The sequence below is a fragment of the Echeneis naucrates genome, chromosome 3 (genome assembly GCF_900963305.1).
Source record: "Echeneis naucrates chromosome 3, fEcheNa1.1, whole genome shotgun sequence".
Lineage (NCBI taxonomy): Eukaryota > Metazoa > Chordata > Actinopteri > Carangiformes > Echeneidae > Echeneis > Echeneis naucrates.
In genome coordinates, this window is record NC_042513.1 from 27,406,250 (window position 1) to 27,428,858 (window position 22,609).

Genomic DNA, 22,609 nt, shown 5'->3' on the forward strand with positions numbered 1-22,609 from the left:
GCCGTCTGCTACAGACGGTTTTTAACTAGGCAGGAACTTTCACAAAGTCTGAGGTCTGTGTTTGGTCTCATAACTTTATTTTGATGTAGAATCAGATCAGTGAGCCTCTGATTGGTGGTGTCCAACATCATTGTTTACAACAGGAGGAATTTATGACTCTGACAATGATCCTCTGTTCCCTGTTGTCATTAAACCTCCACCCTCTGGTTCACTTTGGGGGGGCTGATGTTTCTCAGCTAACTCAGCACCACGATGAATCGACCAGGAGCTATTTACCACGCAGAGTTACGGGGAGCTTTAAAGGAACCTGAGGGCGAAATGTTCAGGTGACGGACAGGCGTCACTTAAATTTGACACAGAAAGTCCAGGAGTAATAAAGTTATTCTCAGGGTGTCAGCTCATTGGTCAGCCGCTGCCGGCCACCTTGACCAGAATAAAGTATAGTCTGTCAGTCACACAGTAGCCCCGCCCCCTGACCATAAACTCCATTAACTCATCAGGAAAACGTTTTCTGAGGAGGAGGAGGGACATTTTCCCATAGACTTCAGTACAACCAGACTTCTTTTCGCCCCCTGATGGTCAGGTTGATCTCTTTTTTGAATCGCTCCGCTCTTCTCCACCTCTGACACATCTCAGCATGTAATTCTGTGTCTCGGCTAATATGGGATTTGATGGTATTTTAATGAGTGTGCTTGATTCCTCTTATCGCTGACGGATTAGTGGATTAATCTGATTAATCTTAATGGCAGGGCTCAGATAACCGCCCGCATTGATCGCGGTGTTTTTCACTCTGAGGTGTGTGCTGTCGATCACACAGGTATCAATCATTTTTAAAACAAAAGAGCATCAGGATCGGATTCTTCAGATGTTTGATCTAATGAGACCTGGCAGCCAAAAAACACCTCGTTGGATTCAGCTGAACACATTAAAGAACCCACCCAACTGATAATCTTTAAAGAGGAGGAGGACGCGATGATTGATTAGTCTGAGCTGCCTAATTACCCACACTGCACTGCAGGCTCATCAGCCTTGTCGGCCTGTGACTCGTCTTGTTTAGTGTTTTTGTTCCGAACACAGAGCAGCATTAATGACTCATTAAAGGCCCACAAGACCTTAATGAGAATCTTTTAAACTCCTCGCTGCTTTTGGTTTCGTAAAATCAGATCTGTTTTCATGGACACTGCAGCTCATCAGCGGATTAAAAATGTTTAGCTTTCTCCATGTTTTATTTTGAAGACTTGATCTCCATCAGGAGATATATTTGTAGTTTTGAGAACACACATCATCTCGGTGTAGTTTCCTTCCTCTCTCAGGCTTCAATCCAGAGGACAGCGTCTTCTGTTCTGACAGTGTGTGATTGGCCCTTTAACCAGCTTGGTGGGAGGAGTCTACAGAAGCTTAACTGTGCTTTAAACCATTCAAAATAAATAAATAAACTCTCACTGAGACACATTTACTTGTAATTCAATTAACTGTACAAGAAATTCAATTATAGTTTGTCAGCTCTAATCCGTGTCTGGTCGTTGGCGTTCCTGATAGTGTTGTTTGCCGGAGAATACTGAGGAGTCGGACCAGCTCCAGTCGGAGCTCCCACTCCTGTTAAAACCCTCGTTGATGCCGCACTTTAACGAGAAAGCAGGTCCTGATTCAATTAGGCAAACACGCCGTCTGGAGAGCCGATGCGCGCTGAGTGGGAGGACGGCACTATGGCAAACATTTTGTCAGCCGTCCTGGTGGGTTTGTTTTCCTGCTGAAGAGCTTCAATGTGACGCTTCCTGTCGTGGTCCGGACGCTCCAACCTCAGGCCTCCCTGCTGTCACTCACAGAGGAAGATGGAGGCCTAATTAATGAGGAGCAAAGTCTGGACCCTCACACTCTGGAGATAATCCCCCCCCCCACCCAAAGCTGCAGCCCAGAGAAATCAGGAAGACACAAGATACACAATATACAAACAACAGTCAGCTGATTTCTGAGGCCCCTCAGTCTTTAAACTGACTGGAAGGTTTGTTTCATTTGCATAATGTTGACCTTTAGGACCGTCTGGACCTTTTAAACCTTTAGACCATCAGGACCTTTAACCTTTAGACCGTCTGGACCTTTAACCTTTAGACCGTCTGGACCTTTAACCTTTAGACCGTCTGGACCTTTAACCTTTAGACCGTCTGGACCTTTAACCTTTAGACCGTCTGGACCTTTAACCTTTAGACCATCTGGACCTTTAACCTTTAGACCATCAGGACCTTTAACCTTCAGACCATCTGGACCTTTAACCTTTAGACCATCAGGACCTTTAACCTTCAGACCGTCTGGACCTTTAACCTTTAGACCATCAGGACCTTTAACCTTCAGACCGTCTGGACCTTTAACCTTCAGACCATCAGGACCTTTAACCTTCAAGACCGTCAGGACCTTTAACCTTCAGACCGTCTGGACCTTTAACCTTCAGACCGTCAGGACCTTTAACCTTCAGACCATCAGGACCTTTAACCTTTAGACCGTCTGGACCTTTAACCTTTAGACCGTCAGGACCTTTAACCTTTAGGCCGTCTGGACCTTTAACCTTTAGACCATCAGGACCTTTAACCTTCAGACCGTCTGGACCTTTAACCTTCAGACCGTCTGGACCTTTAAACCTTTAGACCATCAGGACCTTTAACCTTCAGACCGTCTGGACCTTTAACCTTCAGACCGTCTGGACCTTTAACCTTTAGACCATCAGGACCTTTAACCTTCAGACCGTCTGGACCTTTAACCTTCAGACCGTCTGGACCTTTAACCTTTAGACATCAGGACCTTTAACCTTCAGACCGTCTGGACCTTTAACCTTCAGACCATCAGGACCTTTAACCTTCAGACCGTCTGGACCTTTAACCTTTAGACCATCTGGACCTTTAACCTTTAGACCATCAGGACCTTTAACCTTCAGACCGTCTGGACCTTTAACCTTTAGACCATCAGGACCTTTAACCTTCAGACCGTCTGGACCTTTAACCTTTAGACCATCAGGACCTTTAACCTTCAGACCGTCTGGACCTTTAACCTTTAGACCATCAGGACCTTTAACCTTTAGACCGTCTGGACCTTTAACCTTCAGACCGTCTGGACCTTTAACCTTCAGACCGTCTGGACCTTTAACCTTCAGACCGTCAGGACCTTTAACCTTTTAGACCGTCTGGACCTTTAACCTTCAGACCGTCTGGACCTTAACCTTCAGACCGTCAGGACCTTTAACCTTTAGACCGTCTGGACCTTTAACCTTCAGACCGTCTGGACCTTTAACCTTTAGACCGTCTGGACCTTTAACCTTCAGACCGTCTGGACCTTTAACCTTCAGACCGTCTGGACCTTTAACCTTTAGACCATCAGGACCTTTAACCTTCAGACCATCAGGACCTTTAACCTTTAGACCGTCTGGACCTTTAACCTTCAGACCGTCTGGACCTTTAACCTTCAGACCGTCTGGACCTTTAACCTTTAGACCATCAGGACCTTTAACCTTCAGACCATCAGGACCTTTAACCTTTAGACCGTCTGGACCTTAAAGTTAAGGAAGTTAAGAGAGAAGAGAAGAGCAGATTCCAGATGAGGTGAACAATCGTCTGTTCTTTCTGGACAGACAGAAATTACATCTGAAATCTGGATTGGAGAACAGCATTTCTATCTGAAACCTGAACAACAGCGACATCAGACATGTTTTCCTTCCATCACCAGCTGTCAGCAGCAGTGGGGGGCTGCGGAGGACGTCGGGCCACAATCCTTTGGAAAATCAGGAGTTTCTGCTCATTGAAAAATCATCCAAAACGCTGAGTGTGAAGCTCCAGGGCCCGCTGGAAATAATGACAACATCTGGTCCCGCTATTTCCCTCAATTTACAAGCGAATGAGTCGTGGCGGTGTCTCGGCTGCTGATGGCGCCCTAACTGGCCTGAACGCTCCCGGAGAGCCAGCCTGAGCCCAACTGCTCCCCAGAGAGAGTCTTCCAGATCCGCCCGCCACAGGAAATGAGTGTTCTTGAGCTTGAGTTCTTGAGTTTCCTTGGATGGCGATGAAGTCACACCATCAGGTCACGGCCTCGTTACTGTTTCCTGTTGAATGAATGTGTTTCCATCCATGATCCTTTTTATGAGATGTTAATGACAACGATGTCTGATCAGTGAAGTCAAGCTTGGATTGGCTGATAGCTGCAAGCAATCTCAGAGTCCTGTGCTGTGATAGGCTCATTCACAGCTGTGTTGTGAACAGCATCCAATTAAATCCATTTAGATTTTCAGACATTCAGGTCAAACATTTTCTGACAAATAAAGATGGACGGCGTGGCATGGGCGGCGGCATCTGACTCCACCCAACTACTGTCAAAGAGTGGGGAGTGGGCGGAGCCAAATCGTTTAATGGTTTAATGTTTAATGGTAATTAACTGCACAAACGTGTTCCTGTTAGCATCCTTAGCACAGCTGGACGTCTCATCCTTCGTTGGTGGCTAATTAGCTGTTGAAGACTTTATGATGTACAAAAAATGTCACGTTCAGGTGGGAGGTGATCATCACAATCAAGCTTCAAATGAGAAACAACTAATCTGATGGTGACGCCTTTGCAGTGAGTTCATGGACAGAAAACCAGCGAGGCGGGTTGGGGGGCGGGGTTAGAGATGTGAACGACTCTTCAGAAGTCAAGTGGAACAGGAAGTGATGTGAATGGCGATGAAGCACCAGGATCAGTTACACCTTCACTCTGCTTGATGTTTTCACCATTTGAGTGTGTGTGAGGGGGAGCAGCCTCACACACATCCTACTACAGTGTGTGTGTGATACTAGAAAGTCCCAGCTCCCTCTGGGCGAGGGGTGGGGTCACCCTGGACAGACCAACAACCACTCAGACCTACGCACAGTTTAGAGTCTTTGGACGGTGGGAGAGGAAACAGAACTGACCACTGAGAAGACCAGTAAGAGAGAATATCAAGTCCACCTTTTAGTCTCAGTGCTGGAGTTCAGATTCATCATAGCAGAAAGTCTGCTTGACCTCAAATCTGACCACGTGACTTGGCTCCGCCCACATCATACCACTCTGCCCATCTTTTATTAGCTTGGAGTTAGTGGGCGGAGTCACTGTGGAGATGGTCAATGATCAAAGAACGAAGTGAACCTGAGAAAATATTGTTATATTTTTGAGATCCTGGATTTTTGATTTTCATGAGCTGTGATTTGTAATCATCAAACGTAAACCAAAAAAGTCTTTGAAACGTTTCAGCTCATACGTAATGACTCTCGAATATACTGCAGTTTCCCGTTTAATAAAAAACTGTGTGAGCAGGATTTTCTGATCTGCCGCTCTGAGCGCTGTCATGTGCTGCAGGAAAAGGAGCAGAACTCGACTCGACCCTCCAGAAAAGAAAAAAAAAAAAACAGGTCCTGAGGTCCAGAACAACCTCAGCAGACCAAACTAATGTCTGAAAACACTTCAACAATCGATATTTTATCATTTATGCCATGAATCAATAGTCCTTCCCAACTTTCTCCAATGTTATTTCCAGTTAGCCCCTCACTCTGGGAGCAGATTAGGCAACCCTGAGGCCTCGGTGTAATGGGAAGTGTGGCGGTCCAGGCAGCAGGTCGATGGACATTGATCCGACTCATTATTCCACTCCATCGAACGCTCACCATTAGCAGCTAATAAAAACCAAACGCTCTCCTTCTCCAACGCTCAGTAATATTCAGACTCCTCTGCCTTCGGTCTTCATTGTTGTTTAAAAGCTGCTGTGTTTTATCGACTCTTTGTTTAGGTGATTTGGGGGGGGGGGGGTTACTGGCTGTTTTGGCTTTGGTGGGGGTTCAGGGTGGAGCTCAGGAAGTGACGGTCGATGGCATCCAGTGTGCGGAGCTCTTATCAACAGACCAGCGATCGAATTCAAACTCTCCGCTTTCGACCACCTGAAGAGGAAGGAGGGAGGACCCAGTGCACTCTGGGAAAACACACTCCGTCCTCGTCAGTCTCACCTCACGCTCTCTGTGGATCTGAACGAGCTGTTTTACAGCTTCTGAATCATTTTCCTCCTGACAGAAATATTTAGTCTTTGTTCCTCACTTCTTTCTGATGTTCTGCCAAGTTTCATTTTTGTAGTTTTGAATTATTTTTTATTCAATATGAGACTTTACCTCTGAGATTTGCAAGCCAAGTTCTGAGAAGTTCCTCTCATCTTCTGAAATGTAAAAATGTGCTTTTAACAGCCACATGAAGCCCGATCATCCCTGTTTTTCCTGATAAACAAGGCTAATTATATCTGAGTCAAGAAAGTTCACCGTTCTAGAGCTGATCTGAAGTTTCTGTCTTTATCTGATCAGCAGTTCTGCTCATTAATGATGAAAACTCAGCTCCAAATATCTGATTGTCTTTATTCTGTCAAGACAATCAGCTCAGAAACATTCAGGACTGATCCAGAGACTCTGATTGGCTGTGACATCACCCACCGGAGCCAATAAGAGCGTCCAATGTAGAGAGGTGACTGTAGACGTCACTATCAAAGATGGAGGATGATAAACACAGAAGGAACGCAGTTAAGTTTTAACTTTAACGTGCACGCTGCTGAGATCAGTCGTGTTTTACAAATGTTTTCACAGTCTGAACTGAAATCAAGTCATTTGTCTGCTTCACAGATGGAGCCCTAAAACTTGTGCTACACAATAATTAAAGTTTGGATCGTCACAGAAGATGTTTGTGTGTCTGTTTGTGTTTCTCAGCTGTGCAGGAACAGACATGTTGCTTCATTTGTTGGTTTGTGCAGACAGTTTGTCTCCAGTGAGCACAGAGATGTGAACGACGTCGGTTAATCTCACTCACTTTTCTTTCATGTCTGCCGTTGCCGATGTTTCTTCCCTGATCACAGTGAAATCACATTATGTTCGAAATCGAGCTTATCAACACTTCCACCGATCTTCGGATGCGTTTATCTGCTTTCCCAGAGTTTAAAGTAGCTTTGTGCTGCTCAGATTTATCTGAAATAAAGGTTCTTATCCAGCCCAGCTCAACACAACACCGGCAGAATAATAAAAAATGTTAGATATTATACCTGTCAAGGTTATCTTGTTGTAAACACAATTCATTTTCTGCAGCGTGAATGAAGAAATTGAATCCGCACACACACACACACACACACACACACACACACACACACGTGTCTGTTTCCTTCTAAATGCAGCTTCATTTAAAAAATGAACTTCATGTTGTGTTGAAGACTGAGACCATAAACCCATAGACTTCAACACAATCTGACCTCTGTTTATGGTCGTTAGACAGAATGCAGGTTGAAGGCTCTCCAGGCCAGAGCCCAGGTCCGGGTCCAGATCCAGGTCCAGGTCCAGATCCAGATCCAGGTCCAGGTCCAGATCCAGGTCCAGGTTCAGGTCCAGATCCGGATCCAGGTCCAGATCCAGGTCCAGATCCAGGTGCAGGTCCAGGTCCAGATCCAGGTCCAGGTTCAGGACCAGGTCCAGATCCAGGTCCAGATCCAGGTCCAGATCCGGATCCAGGTCCAGATCCAGATCCAGGTCCAGGTCCAGATCCAGATCCAGATCCAGATCCAGGTCCAGGTCCAGGTCCAGGTTCAGGACCAGGTCCAGATCCAGGTGCAGGTCCAGGTCCAGATCCAGGTCCAGGTTCAGGTCCAGGTCCAGATCCAGGTCCAGATCCAGGTCCAGGTCCGGAACCAGGTCCAGATCCAGATCCAGGTCCAGGTTCAGGTCCAGATCCAGGTCCAGCTCTGGGTCCAGATCCAGGTCCAGGTCCAGATCCAGATCCAGATGCAGGTCCAGATCCAGGTCCAGCTCCAGATCCAGATCCAGGTCCAGGTCCAGGTCCAGATCCGGATCCAGGTCCAGATCCAGGTCCAGCTCTGGATCCAGGTCCAGATCCAGGTCCAGGTCCAGGTCCAGATCCAGATCCAGGTCCAGATCCAGATCCAGATCCACCAGGTACAGCTCTGGGTCCAGATCCAGGTCCAGGTTCAGGTCCAGGTTCAGGTCCAGGTCCAGAGCCAGATCCAGGTCCAGATCCAGATCCAGATCCAGGTCCAGATCCAGGTCCAGCTCTGGGTCCAGATCCAGGTCCAGGTTCAGGTCCAGGTCCAGATCCAGATCCAGATCCAGATCCAAATCCGATGCAGGTCCAGATCCAGGTCCAGGTCCAGGTCCAGGTAACTGTGGTCCTGATCCTGATCAGGTTTGAAGGGATGAGGGGATCAGCGAGCAGGAAATGGGCTTCAGTTCTGTAACGACAGAGCTTCTCTCTGATTGGCTGACATCGGTCCCTCCCGCTGTCGGCCGGCGAGATGCCTGATGAGCCGTCTGTCCCGCAGTGACGGAGCTGTTAGACGTCGGAGGGGGGAAAGCTCACCACTTTGGAAAATATTGCTTTTTTGGGCCGATGCTCAAAGAGCAGATAAATCAGACCGGACGTGATTTCCTGATCTGAGCTGAAGTTGAAAAGTTTCCTCAGTCTGACTTTTGGGTTTTGTTTTTTGTTTGCTTGGGGAGCTGGACAAACTCGGGCCAATGTGCCACGAAACATCCAAAACACCTGCAGACGTCGGAGCTCGCTGATCCAGGAGTCCAGAGCAGCGACGCCACCTGTGTGCACACTGAACACAAACGCACAAAACTGCACTGCATGAAGGATAACGATGACAAACAGCGTTTGTCTTTGTATTCACTTATTTCACGCTGTATTTGTTTTTATGTCGTTTTTGGCACTTCGTACTCAGATTCAGCAGAAAAGCAGAAACTCTGGTGTCATATTCAAACCGTCCAATCAGAATGAGGTTCACTAATGTATCAGCTGATCAGACGGGAAGGACACAAACATCAGAGTGGAAACCATGTTCATCGGTTCTGAAGAAAATCAGAAAATCTACAGAAAATCAGCTGCGTTCGATTCCGCAGCTAAAACTGCCCCTCGTTAAACAAGTTACGGGCGGTCCAAAGTCTCCAAAGGGGAAAAGACAGGAAGTGTGATGCTCACTACGAAAAAAGAATGCTACTTTAGCATTAGCTAACCATAAGTACCTTCTGAAACTCCTCCCGCATATGGAGGGAGGAGACAACATCGAGTTATTTCTGAACCTACAAAATGTCCTCTCCACGAGACGTTACGAGGACAGGGGGAGAAGAAACAGGAAGGACAACCTGTCTGAGGATTTAAAGCTGCATCAGAGAAATGAGACACAAAGGAAACTGAATGAGTCTTAATGAACCAGGTGAAGCTTTAAATGATGTTTCAGATGCTGATATAATAATGAGTCAAAGGAAAACATTCTGTATCAGGTCGCAGAGAGGAAGTTGTGCCAAAGACATCGAATGTTGGCTGATAAAAATGATATATTGAACACAGTAAAATTTAAAAGTGTTTCGACGCAGCTGAAATATTCCAAAAGTCCTCAAACTTTAAATGTTGCAGCAACAAAAACAGGTGAATCTTCTGTTTAGATTGTTCCGGAAATATAATATAATGCAAAATATAACAACCTGAAATGTAATAAGTCAGATTTGATGGCTCAGACATTAAACTCCACCTCTGAGATGACATCAGCTGTAGATCATTTAAATGGTCTTTGTCATTAAACACAGATGTCGATGGCACAAAGTGCGTTCTGTCAACAGCACTTCATTTTAAACTGGTTGGTTTGTTTCCAAACTGCATGCAGCTCTTTGGGAATCTAAAACACACGATTATCTGACTGATGAAAATACAAAAGATGTCAAAGCCTCCTGTGAATGAGATGATTCGAGTCGACTGTGAAGGGAAGCTAATGGCTTTGGCCTGCAGCAGTTTCCGGCGTGTCAGTGGACAGAAAGCAGCATCAGACTTTATCAGGCGATCCGTGCGGCTCTGAGCGGCCGATAAAGCGATGAACCTCCGACATTTGACCTCGCTGAGCAGATAATATGACGGACGGAAGAGGAAGCCGAGTGTGGAGGAGGTGAGTGGCGGCCGTAGGGAGCGCCGCGTTGGGCTGCCACTTATCGTCCTATCAGCTCCGCTGCAGGAAACAAGAGCTCTGATTATGGGATGTTTTGGATACACTTTAGGGCTGTTTTAGTGTCTGCTGCTGTCTGAACGCGACGTCGCTGATGGAGATAAAGAGCTCTCCATTAAAGTCCTGCAGAAGAAGAGCAGTCGCTTTGCTCCCTCAGTCTGCAGGTTTTATCTCTTCATCCCTTTTTCTGGGTAATCTGGCTTTTTGTTCAGATTGAAGCGCTGAAGCTGGAAACAGATTGACCTGCGACCAGATGAGCATCCTGAAGAAGGAGATCCTGGACCTTCATGAAAACAGTGATCTGGTTCTCCTGGGGATCGACCCAGGACCACTACACTACGGAACCACAGTGCCTCCTGGTGACCAGACTAAAATGGCTTCCTCAAAGGTCAAAGGTCAGTTTGGTGACATGGTTCACGTCTCTACACATTTTGACAGAGAAGCCTCCAGACGTCGCTTGCAGCATCGTCTGTTGGATTTTCACGGCTCTGGAAAAGTGCAGCCAACTGTTTCGGTGGGCGGTAAATGTGTGAAACAGGCGGCAAGCTGCTCGCTGAGCTGGCAGACGTCCTGTTTGTTCAGAGGACAGTTTACACTCAGCAGTTGTGTGCTGTTTTTCTGTCCTCGTCCTGGCTGAAGACAAACTCCATTAAACCCTGAGAGAGAGCTGAATCTGAGCACAGCCAGAACCAAGCTCCGCCTCTCTGAACCAGATTCTGATTTACAGATACAGCTCGTTTTTTTACCCCCCCATCCAGCCTCAGGGCTGCAATTATCAGGACACACAGGAGGACGTCAGCGAGGATGAGGGGGGGTCACCAGGGAGGTGTGTTTGTTAATGGGATGGATGAGACTTGGCAGGCAGCAGAGCCTGGCAGCAAACTGTGGACACAATGAGACGGACGCACAACTCTGTGAGCTGAACGCACACAAACATGGAGCAGCAGCAAAGACCTGGACCGGAAACAGGCGGAGAGCCGAAGGAGCGCCTGCTGCCTCAAACCGCCAGGCTGAGAAAAACTCACATGAAGACGGACCGACTCTGCAGCAGAATGACAGACGGAGCAGATCTGCTGAACCAAGCAAACGGGACAGCCAGTTAAATCTGCAGGACAACGAAAACAGAAATATCCCATGATTCATTTCAGTCAGCAAACAGACGGAGACCGTTACATATCAGATCGTCTCTGAAGCCGGACCGAGGAATCACATCAGGTCACAAAAAGGCTCCTCCTCCATCTTTGATAGAGACGTCTAGAGTCACAGCTCTAAAACGGACGCTCCTATTGGCTCTGGTGGGTGATGTCACAGCCAATCAGAGAGTCCCTGGATCAGTCCTGTATGTTTGTGATCTCAGTTTATTGTGCTGACAGAAATAAAGACAGATCAGATATTTCCAGAAGTTTGTTTTGGTTTTCTGAGTCTTTATCTAAATCAGGGCGAGGCCTGAGGGACCGATCATACAACCAGAATATCAATCTGAAACAGATTTTCATACTGAGGGGCACGTGGATCAATTCTCAAAGTGATCATCACATGAACTGCTCTTGCAACAATCAGACAATTAATATAAATATTATTTATTATTTAGCATTCACACTGTCTGGTAATAAAGTTGACAGGATTGCAAAAAGAACATTTGGCTGATGAGTTGGCAGTTAAAACATGATGTAATCTCCTGATAAATCATTTAAGTTTGACTTCCTGTCTTTCATTTCAAATTGATATAATTGGATAGATGTTCACATCAGCTCATCTTTCATGTGTTTATTCTTCTGTGATATTCACCTGTGATTTACATCCCCTGTGTGTGTGTGAACAGCTGGTAATAAATGAACAGAGCATTAAAAGTGTGAGCTGTTTATAACTTCCTGTTTACAGCATCTGATTCTTGTTTATTAGTGAAGGAATAATTTACCAAAGGAATTCTCATTCAGATGCAAAACTTCATCAAGCTGCCACCGACGATTCACCTGCAGCTCCAACACACACCTTCATCCTCCTCTTCCTCCTCAGTTTCTGTCTGCTTTTCTCATTCACAGTTAAAACAGTGTAGTTTTAATGTGCAGCAGACAAAATGTTCCAGTTTCACCTTCACCCTTTGACCTTTGACCTTTCTCCAACATCCTTTCCCTTCACATGGAGATGAGAATAAAAAACAGAGAAGCTAACTACGAGCTAGCTGCTCAATTATACTGAAAATAACTGCATCAATGTCCTGATGTTGAGTTGTGGTCACCTGACCCCATGACCTGCCCCCCTCCCCTTGGACCCGGGGGGGCCAATGAGGAGACGCAAATTAATGCTACAGGTTTGTTTTCCTCATCACATTCGTCACAATTTGAATTACTACAGCTTCAGTAATTGGCTCAGAATAAACTGGCTCCGCTGGGTGTTTGGCGAAACAAACATTTATTTTAATTTCCAAACAAATTATTTCCCAGAATGTCAAACGAATACTTTTCCAGAAAGTCCAACTGTAAATCAGCCACCTCTGAACAAGCATAATTAACTGAACTGTCTCAGAACGAAATCTCTGTTTTCTATTTAATTAAGATGAAAGTGTGTACAAGAAATAATCAGGACAAAATTAAGTGTGACAGTTTGTTTCCACTGAACATCATTCTGGTGTGGAAACGTTACAAACAACAGCAGCTCCAAACGCCAAACAGGAAGTCCAGGCAGGAAGCTGAGTTGATGGATGACGGACAGGATGAAGGGGAGCAGAAACAAAAGAGTGTCTGAAGGATGTTTGGGAGACGAGTCCCTCAGCTCAGGTGGGGCACCAACTCTGGAGCTGCTGAACTCAGGTCATCTACCGCCACCTGCTGGACACCAGGACGCAGGGACGTCACTGCTTCACGTCCTCTTTTTCACACCTGATTCAAATGATCAGCTTGTCAGCAAGCTCTGCTGTGGTCTGATCAGGTGTGTTGGAGCAGGAGACATCTAAAACATGCAGGACAGTGGTCCTCCAGGACCGGAGTGGGACACCTCTGTTAAAGATGCTGCCTGCAGGTTCAGACTACTGAAGGGAGCAAAATGCATCCAGCAAACCTGCCAAACTGTTATTTTTACTTTAAGGTTCATGCAGTCTAAAGTGAGATGTCCACGTGTTCCTCATTAAATCAGCTTCTTTATTAACACAGTGAAACTTTTAACGTGCTCAGTTCAGTCATTCAGAAACGGAGCCTTTAAACCAGCCGCCCTCAGCCCCGCCCACCCCGCCAATCAGACGAGAGGACCACAGCTCCAGCTTACTCTGGATGAAACACAGAAGGTGGTGTTTGTTGTTTGTTCTTGTCCGGATGTCAGAAGACTGAATTTCCCTTTAACCTTTGACCCTGTGAGGACACAATGAGGGTTCGTAGTCAAATCCAGGCCACATTTAACTACACAAACTTTAACACACAAAGGCGGAGGACAGAGTGAGGGAGAGAAACAAAATAAATCAGGTTGAAATATTATAATTGGACTCCGAGTCTTCATGCTTTACAAGAGAAAGATAAAATACAACATTTACATTATTGCTTGACATTCAGATATGGCTAAATTTCAGTTCATTTGCCAGGAATCCTTTTTTTTTGGGCCTTTGGCCGTTGAGGTGAAGTTGGTCACTTCCTGTTTGAATGTTTTCTGATGCTTGAAGGTGAAATGTGACAAAATGTAACGTGTCATTAAAATGAACAATTCTTCTCTAAGATCGAATTGAAAATGAAGAAAAAAGTCAAATCGGCAGTCGTGATTGGTCCTTCTCAGGGAGGAAAGGACATCTGGACCGCAGCAGCTCTGATTCAGACCCGTTTTTAAAACCTCATGAATCCTCCAGTTTTAGAAAAGCAGAATTTCTCAGCAGCAGAAAAGGAAAGTCATCGTTTGGGGGGGAGTAAGAGAACAATGATCCGTTGTTTAAATCCTGTTCACTCAAAGTTTTTCATTAATTTTTTTTCATTAATCCTCCAGGAAAAAAGAAAAATCCCTTTTCTGCCAGCAGTTTAATTAAAATGATGAGAAAAATGTTGAAAATGAATTAACAAATGTAAAAAAAAGTGTTTTATTTGTTTATTTTAAATTACTCTCGTTTTTAAATGTGAAAAAAAAAATTATTCTGAGAAGCAAGTGAATTTTTTTTTTTCAAACATATTTCTCTCAGAGGTTTCTCACGGATAAAAAAAAGCTCCGTCTGGACTTCTGTAAATTTGAGACAGAACGAGACTCAAAGCGCTGCTGTTGTTTAAAATCTGTGACCTTTAACCCTTTAGCTCTTTTCCAGTGCAAACAGGAAGCAGTTTCCACTCCGACAAACTTGACTGATGGATTCAGAGTGTTTTGTTTCATGTTTCACATGATGAATACAGAAAACTGGCAGTCTGTCATCACACGCTTCACACACACAGAAGAAAGACCGTTTTCAGTGCAAACAACTTGAATATTTTCATCACCTCACTGCATAGTTTGCTCTTCATGACGCAGTCAGAATATTGCTTTTTGACTTTTATTGCTTTTAATCTGGATGAACGTTGAAATAATCTGTTCATGTAAACGCAAGTTTTTCTTCATATTTGATTCATTTCATCATCGGAGTGAAGATATGGACCTCATTCATAAAATTTAGATTTTTAAATATATAGACCTGATCTGGATTAGTGATTGATCCAGATCCAGAAACCCTGAGTGCTGCAGCTTTCAGACAAAACCAGCAGATGGTGCTACAAGCTAACGGCTAATGGTGACTGAGCTTCTGTCTGCAGTCAGAGGAGGATGAGGAGCAGAGAGGATGATGGAGGAACACGAACTACCTGTGACGATTTACTGTTTGTTGTCCTGCTGCCTCATTTTCACTGTAATTTTAGAAACTTTAAAGACATTTTTCTTCACGTTGATTTGGAGTCACTGATATCTGGACAGTTTTTAGGCAGTGAGGTGGACTGTTGTGTGTTTGTTCATGAGGTCAAAGTGCTTTAAGTCAGTTTTCTTTGTGTTTGTGTGTTTTCGACATAAAAACAAACAGAATAAAACACAGGAAGTGATGTCATCATGAGTCATCCACAGGCCTGTTTGCTGCACTTTTAGTTTTTACATATCAACAAAGATCCTGAAAAAAGGGGGGCCACAACACAATGACGCCTTAACCTGAGCGATGCCAAGCTTGTTTAAACTTCCTCCTGAAACTGGTCCTCTTTCCATCGGTCTGTCCAGACTTCGGTTCCTCTCAGTGCATTGAGATCAACAGTGAGACAACTGGAGTAAAGAAGCAGCTCTCTGGATGTCCATGATGAAGAGTTGAGCCCTTCATAAAGGTGCTCTGATGTCTGCAGGTTGACCTCCAATAATCCAGTGAGTCCACAGAGAGATGCTCCCAGTCTGGTTTCACAAACTGAACCTTAAAACCAGCTGTCAGTATTTCTGGGACTTTGTGATGTCACAACCAAGCATGCCACGCTGTAAAGCCCCGCCCACATTGGCCCACCATCCAACCTTTTAGGATTTGGTTTCTCTGAGGCTGCGTCCTAATTCAGTTGGCCAAGTCAGGCCACGTTGTGGAAGAGGAGGAAGGAAAGAGGACAGGAAACAAGGAGAGGAGGCGAGGCGGGTTTTGTGTTTTTCTGACAATACCACCATGCAATGCATCATGGGATCCAGCTGCTTCATCTTTACGGCCCTGAACTGGGACATAGCTTCACTGTTGCTGTATTTTTGTTGGATCACTCAGAAATCAGTCAGCCAATCAGAAGGAAGGATCTGATCCTCCCTTCTGATTGGCTGACTGGCCTGTTGTTTTTGGGTTCTTCTACCTTCTCATGGTGATCGACACTTCAGATAAAACAACAGAAGAGCCAAATGTTGACCTTTGACCTCAAACTGACCGTAAACAGCAGCTGGGTACAAATACTCAGAAACACTGAACTTATTTCAATTCTACCATCAGGTTGTAGAAGTTTGCTGTTTTGGCACCAGCTTGTTTCGTTTACACAGATGGATTAGGGGACGATGGGCCCTCAGGTCTGGACTCAGCAGCCTCAGAGGCTGAAGATCTTTCTCCCGGATGTGATGTGTTTTCATCCTAAGAAGAAAGAGAGATGATGTCTCCACAGCCCAGCGAAGGAGAACCAGACCAGGTGTCCTTTAAATTTAGAGCTGATCCAGATCCAAGATCCTTCAAACAAGATGTGTGTGAGGTGAAGAAAAACCACCTGAGTCCTCACTGCAGCCGAACCAGGGCCACGGGAGGAGGAGGAGTTCAGATGGCTCCGTTTGTCTCCAGAAGACCTTGTCCCATCCTCTGTGGTGGTCCAGACCAGGCTCATCTCTGGAGCCGGCACGTTGGTGCTGGTCAGCTCTGCGGAGTGATGGACCGCTATTCAATCATCGCTCTGTGGCGTCAGGTCGAGGTCGGCGCCAAACAGCTCCTTGTAGAGAGGCGGGAAGTGTGTCCGCACAATGTCGGAGTGGACGACTCGGAACGCTGAGAGTTTCTCTGTGTGACGACTGGACAGTGAACGCAACACAGAGACTTTATATCTGAGCTGAGGAGGAGGAAGAGGAGGGAGAGGAGGAGGAGGAGGTGGAGGAGGGAGAGGAGGTGGAGGAGGGAGAGGAGGAGGAGGAGGGAGAGGAGGGAGAGGAGGGAGAGGAAGAGGGAGAGGAGGAGGAGGAGGAGGAGGGAGAGGAGGAGGAGGAGGAGGAGGAGGAGGGAGAGGAGGGAGAGGAGGAGGAGGAGGAGGAGGAGGGAGAGGAGGAGGAGGAGGAGGAGAGGAGGAGGAGGAGGAGGGAGAGGAGGGAGAGGAGGTGGAGGAGGGAGAGGAGGAAGAGGAGGGAGAGGAGGGAGGGAGAGGGAGGGAGAGGAGGGAGAGGAGGAGGAGGAGGAAGAGGAGGAGGAGGAGGAAGAGGAGGGAGAGGAGGAGGAGGAGGTGGAGGAGGGAGAGGAGGGTGGAGGAGGGAGAGGAGGAGGAGGAGGGAGAGGAGGAGAGGGAGAGGAGGAGGAGGGAGAGGAGGGAGAGGAGGAGGAGGAAGAGGGAGAGGAGGAGGAGGAGGGAGAGGAGGGAGAGGGAGAGGAGGAGGAGGGAGAGGGAGAGGAGGAGGAGGGAGAGGAGGAGGAGGAGGAGGAGGAGGAGGAGGTGGAGGTGGGAGAGGAGGGAGAGGAGGGAGAGGAGGAGGAGGAGGAGGGGAGAGGAGGGAGAGGGAGAGGAGGAGGAGGGAGAGGAGGGAGAGGAGGAGGAGGAGGAGGGAGGAGGGGAGGAGGGAGGAGGGAGAGGAGGGAGAGGAGGTGGAGGGAGGGAGAGGAGGAGGAGGAGGGAGAGGAGGGAGAGGGAGAGGAGGAGGAGGGAGAGGAGGGAGAGGAGGAGGAGGAAGAGGGAGAGGAGGAGGAGGAGGGAGAGGAGGGAGAGGAGAGGAGGAGGAGGGAGAGGGAGAGGAGGAGGAGGGAAGAGGAGGGAGAGGGAGAGGAGGAGGAGGGAGAGGAGGAGGAGGAGGAGGTGGAGGTGGGAGAGGAGGGATGAGGAGGGAGAGGAGGAGGAGGAGGGAGAGGAGGGAGAGGGAGAGGAGGAGGAGGGAGAGGAGGGAGAGGAGGAGGAGGAGGAGGGAGAGGAGGGAGAGGGAGAGGAGGAGGGAGAGGAGGAGGAGGAGGAGGAGGGAGAGGAGGAGGAGGAAGAGGGAGAGGAGGAGGACGAGGAGGAGGTGGGAGAGGAGGAGAGGAGGGAGAGGAGGGAGAGGAGGAGGAGGAGGGAGAGGAGGAGGAGGAGGGAGAGGAGGTGGAGGTGGGAGAGGAGGGAGAGGAGGGAGAGGAGGAGGAGGAGGGAGAGGAGGGAGAGGAGGTGGGAGAGAGGGAGAGGAGGAGGGAGAGGAGGGAGAGGAGGAGGAGGAGGTGGGAGAGAGGGAGAGGAGGAGGGAGAGGAAGGAGGAGGAGACACAATAAAAGAAGATGAGCAAAAGTTAGTGTGTTTGTTCAAGTTCGTTGTTCAGTTGTTGTAGTTCACAGTTTGTCCACATGAGGCCAGTGTGAGGCTGCAGAACAAAGTGTGTGTGTGTGTGTGTGTGTACTTTGGTCAGGAGTCCTTCTTCTCTCTGGTTCTTCTGCAGAACGTGTTGTAGAGCCAGCTGAGTTTTCTGCTGCAGCTTCTCCACCTGAAGCTTGTCCTGCAGCCATGAACGATCTGCACACACACACACACACACACACACACACCGGCTTCATCATGACACAGTGATGACCTGAGGTGACCTCTGATTGAACACACTTACCTGCTGAGAGCAGAACAAAGGCGGAGAAGAGAGCGAGCTCGTCCTCTGTCAGATGGAGGGAACACAAACTCTGAGCGAAGTCAAACACTGACGAGATGAGGTCATCACAGCCTAGACCCCACACACACACACACACGCACACACAAAAACAATTAACAATAAAAGAGGAGGGCAAGACGATGAAGGACGAGTCCTGTGTCCGTCCTCACCCAGAGCTCTGAAGACGTCTGGACCAGCAAACTTCCCATCAAAGTAAACGGCATTTTTCTGAGAGTCAAACAGGCGACACATCCGGATGAAGACGACCTCCAGAGAACCTGATGGAGGACAGTCACTTGAATCACTGATTCAAAATCATTTTCTTTTGGACCAAAATGATCTTGGGGGGCGGGGTCATGCTCTTACCGGCCTTCAGCAGGACAATCTGGTCGTTCTGACAGAGCTCCATGAAGCCGTCGATCCGTTTGGCGAACTCCACCACGTACTGGATGGCCTCAGTAATCTTCACAGCGCAGAGCTGCCACATCACTTCCTGTGTCTGCGTGGGGTGGGGGGCGGAGTTAAAAAAGACCAACAGAGACAGCTGATTTTCTCACACTGACAGGAGGACAGTGAACACATCACCTTGCTCTGGTAGGTCTCAACCTCCTCCTGCACGAAGCTCTGCCAGCTCATCTGCTGAAGCTCCTCCCCCAGGTACTGACACGTCTCCAGGTGAGACCGGGACACGATCTGAGACAAGTGATCTGAGAAAGGACACAACACTGAGGGTCAAAGCAGGTCCACAGGAACTGTCGTCTCCCCCATCAGCCTTTACAACCCAGAATGGTCTGAGGTAGAGTCACGTCTCTGCATCGGACGCTCCTATTGGCTCCGCTGGGTGATGTCACAGCCAATCAGAGAGTCTCTGGATCAGTCCTGTATGTTTGTGAGTTTATTGTGTTGACAGAATAAAGACGATCAGATATTTGGAGCTGATTTTTCATCATTTACGAGCAGAACTCCTGATCAGATCAAGATAGAAACGACCCAAACACATGACAGGAACTTTTCTTTGGAGAAGACGGAAACTGATCAGACAGAATCAGCTGAGTCTGAATGAAGGCTCTTTAACTTGCAGTTTTACATCCAGACAGGTAGTTTTATTCCAATATATCAATGTGAAAGTAATTCCGTTTGTGTTTGTTTCTTAGTGACTGTATGTTTGCTGACATTATTTTATTTGTTTATTGTTGGTTATATAACCGGGCGGAAGTCACGAAGCCGCCGTCATCAGACCGGCGTGACGTCATAACGGAAGCTCCTGTCCGGAAAGTTGAAGCAGCTGGATGTTTGTTCAGAAATGAGGAGGAGAAGAAATGTTAGAAAGCCAGAAGAGAAGCTGGAAAACGGAAACCGGACCGTAAGCTAGCTGCTAGCTCTGTTGTTGCTAACAGAACAGCTTGAATCAGATAACCTGAAGGAGCTGCTGAGTCTGTTTTCATTTAAACTCCCTGAGTTCACATCCATGGCCATCATGTGCTTAGTTGTGTTTTCTGTCTTTGTGTTGTGATTGTTCTGCCGAAGCTGAGCAGACAATGTGGAGTTGTAGACTGAAATGCTGTTAAATGTGATTTATTTGGATTTGTGCGGTATGTGAGGATAAATCAGTGAAGGAGGATGATTGTGATAACAGTGATTCGCTGTTTTTACAGACTGAAGTGGCTGCTGGAGTCGTCACGGCCCCGCTGCTTCCTGCTCTTCATCTTCTTCTTCATCATCATCTCTCATGCTCACCGGATGGTCACCATCATCTTCAGATTCAACCCTTTACGTCGATTCCCTCCTCTGTGAAGCCAGGGTGATGGTAGGAATTTGATGCACTCATAAAACTGATTAAAAAACATTAAAACTCTGAAAACTCTGGAACGCAGTAGAGCATACTGGAAGACTGATTGGAATTTTTCTGAAATCTCTGGTTTTCAGTTCATACTCCATTGTCTATTTTAATTGTTGTGTTGTCGGGCACGGACGTGTCAAAGTCGTTACTAAGGTTTGGTCATAATTGTCTCATCTAAAGCTTGTTGTAGGATTTACTCATCTAATTAGCCAGAGGAAGTCATTTTGTGTATTTGACTGGAAAGTTAATCGTGTCAGTCAAGTTGTACTTGTTCATATGTGTAAGATTCATAATTAACGTTAATAACATGTTAAGGTATGAAAGGTTATTGTTAGAACTGAAAGTGACTAATTGGACAAAAGGAACAAAACTCTACAGTAGTTGAACTAAAAGGCATCTGCTGGTTGGTGTGAGTTCTTAGGTTGGTGATGTTTTTGCCAACCTTTTCCCTCCTACATATGTAGATGGTCAACACATACATCAGGGGTGTTACACAGTCCATGCTACAGCTCAGATAAATAATAATAATAATAATAATTATTATTATTGGCTACGAAACGTTCCAGACACCAACAACAACACAAAGAACAAAGACATATCCAGCTGATTCAACTATTGTTTGGCTCAGGAGCTGGGGGGTGGTTATTACAATAAATGCTTTTGTCAAAGAAAAAAAAAAATTCCAGAGAGAATAAAAAGATGATTTCCCCTAACGAGCTCCCTGCTATGTCCCAATTGGCCCTAATTAACAGACAGCTAATTACCACACAGCTTTTAATGAGCTCCGACGACGAGTTTCCAACCTCCTGCTATTTTAAACCGCCTCCCTCAGTTTGCAACCCCCCACCTCCTCTTTAGTTTCTTTGTACTATCGTCTTCCTCTCGTTCTCCTTTCACTTCACCTCTTTCTCCGTGTTTCCTCATCTTCTCTCTCTTTGTTTTCCCCTCCAGCTCTCCACAACCTTCTGCCGTTCGCTGGATGTTTTATCTTTTACAGTGAATACAGTTTTTATTCTGATGAGATATATTATCACAGAGGCATCACACCTGGAACCAGGACCTACCCCGGATTTAGAGAAAGAAGAACAATCTCTAAATATGCTGCTCTCTGAAAACTTGTCTTCTTCCCTTCTGTCTTTACCCAGAAACCCCTGAGACTTTCAAGAAGTTTCATGCCGCTGAAGTGATGAACTCAAAGTAATGACCGTAAATACTCAGCTGAAGGGTCTCTTTGTGAAGGGGAGACACTTTCGTTCTGTTTGCTCACACACTGTTTGTAACTTTAATACAGTTTATATGTATTAATAATTAAAATGCTTTGGGCTGATATTTAATAATAGCTAATATTATATTTTGAATAACACTGTGGTGGAAGGAAATTATCACTTGATGACTTGTTCTGGTCGGGGTGGTCAGACAGATCTGGGGTCCAGGTCTCACCGTCCTGTTTGCTTGGCCCCTCAGCTGGGGCTAATCATCCTTTATTCATGTCAACATGAAGCCCCTTGCTTTGTCTCACCGATCTCAGCTGTGGACGCCATGGATGCCGTGGACACCGTGTCTTCGTTGCTGCAGGAACGGTACGGGAAGAGGCCATTGCCGGAGCTGTAGTCACACAGCGGTTCTGGTTTGATGCCATTAATATCCAACCCTGATTGGTCTGGAGACAGCTGGATGTCCAGATAGAAGGCACCTGCCCTCCCTCTGGAGTCTGCCTGTTTGTGGAGGACAAAGTGGACACGTACAGACTTTTAGTAATTCAGTTCACTTCGAGTTTTTCCTCCAAACGGTTGAAACAGACAAACCTTGGATGACACTGATCCTCCTTCGGGGGAGTTCTGGTCCACGTAGCCCTCCAATTCATCAGAGAGTTCAGTGAGACCACTGGAGGACAGGCCGTAGTGGGGGGACAGGGGCTCCGGCTCTGCTGGACTCGGGGACACGACCTGGGGACTCTGCTGTAGCTGCTGCTGCTGCTGCTGGAGGCGGTGCTTCTGGACTTCTGCGTACAAACTGTCCCGCTGCTTCTTGGACATGCGTCCAAACTTCACCGCTGAGTGAAGAACAGGAGAGACGTTAGCCAGTTAGCTAGTTTAACTGCCCCCCAACCCCCCCATTATTCCAGTCTTCACGCTAAGCGAAGCTCACCAGGGGCGACTCTGCTGACTGTGAAAATCAAGTCAGAAAATTTCCCCCAACTCACTGGTTAATTAGCTCAGTAAAGGTTTTCCTAAAGAGTTTCTGGTCTCAGTCTCTAGTTTTAAGGCTTCAGTACAACATGGTTTGTCTCTGTCCATCTCACCGTCCCGGGACATGCCCACAGCGAGACATTTCTGCAGGCGACAGTGTTGGCAGCGGTTTCGGCTCATCCGGTCGATCAGGCAGTCTTTCTGGCGAGGACAGGAGTAGACGGCGTTGCTCTGCTGACTCCGCCTGAAGAAACCCTGAGACATGAGGAACAATGACATT

The 22,609-nt window shown here is 46.9% G+C and overlaps 1 protein-coding gene across 3 annotated transcripts in view; it reads right to left on the reverse strand.

The window, feature by feature from the left end:
- Positions 1-15,994: 15,994 nt before the first annotated feature.
- Positions 15,995-22,609, reverse strand: part of LOC115040660 (nuclear receptor ROR-alpha A-like) — a 28,880-nt gene continuing 22,265 nt past the window's right edge. For 2 of the 3 annotated variants that reach the window (XM_029497555.1, XM_029497558.1), the window contains 9 exons: positions 22,443-22,584; positions 21,942-22,193; positions 21,660-21,833; positions 18,886-19,007; positions 18,667-18,799; positions 18,471-18,578; positions 18,262-18,372; positions 18,061-18,173; positions 15,995-16,547 (listed from right to left, as the gene is read on the reverse strand). In XM_029497555.1, the coding sequence (XP_029353415.1) occupies positions 16,383-16,547; positions 18,061-18,173; positions 18,262-18,372; positions 18,471-18,578; positions 18,667-18,799; positions 18,886-19,007; positions 21,660-21,833; positions 21,942-22,193; positions 22,443-22,584 (1,320 nt within the window). In that variant the 3' untranslated portion in view covers positions 15,995-16,382. Of the gene's footprint in view, positions 16,548-18,060; positions 18,174-18,261; positions 18,373-18,470; positions 18,579-18,666; positions 18,800-18,885; positions 19,008-21,659; positions 21,856-21,941; positions 22,194-22,442; positions 22,585-22,609 lie in introns of all 3 variants that reach the window. The other variant, XM_029497556.1, reaches the window with a different exon arrangement.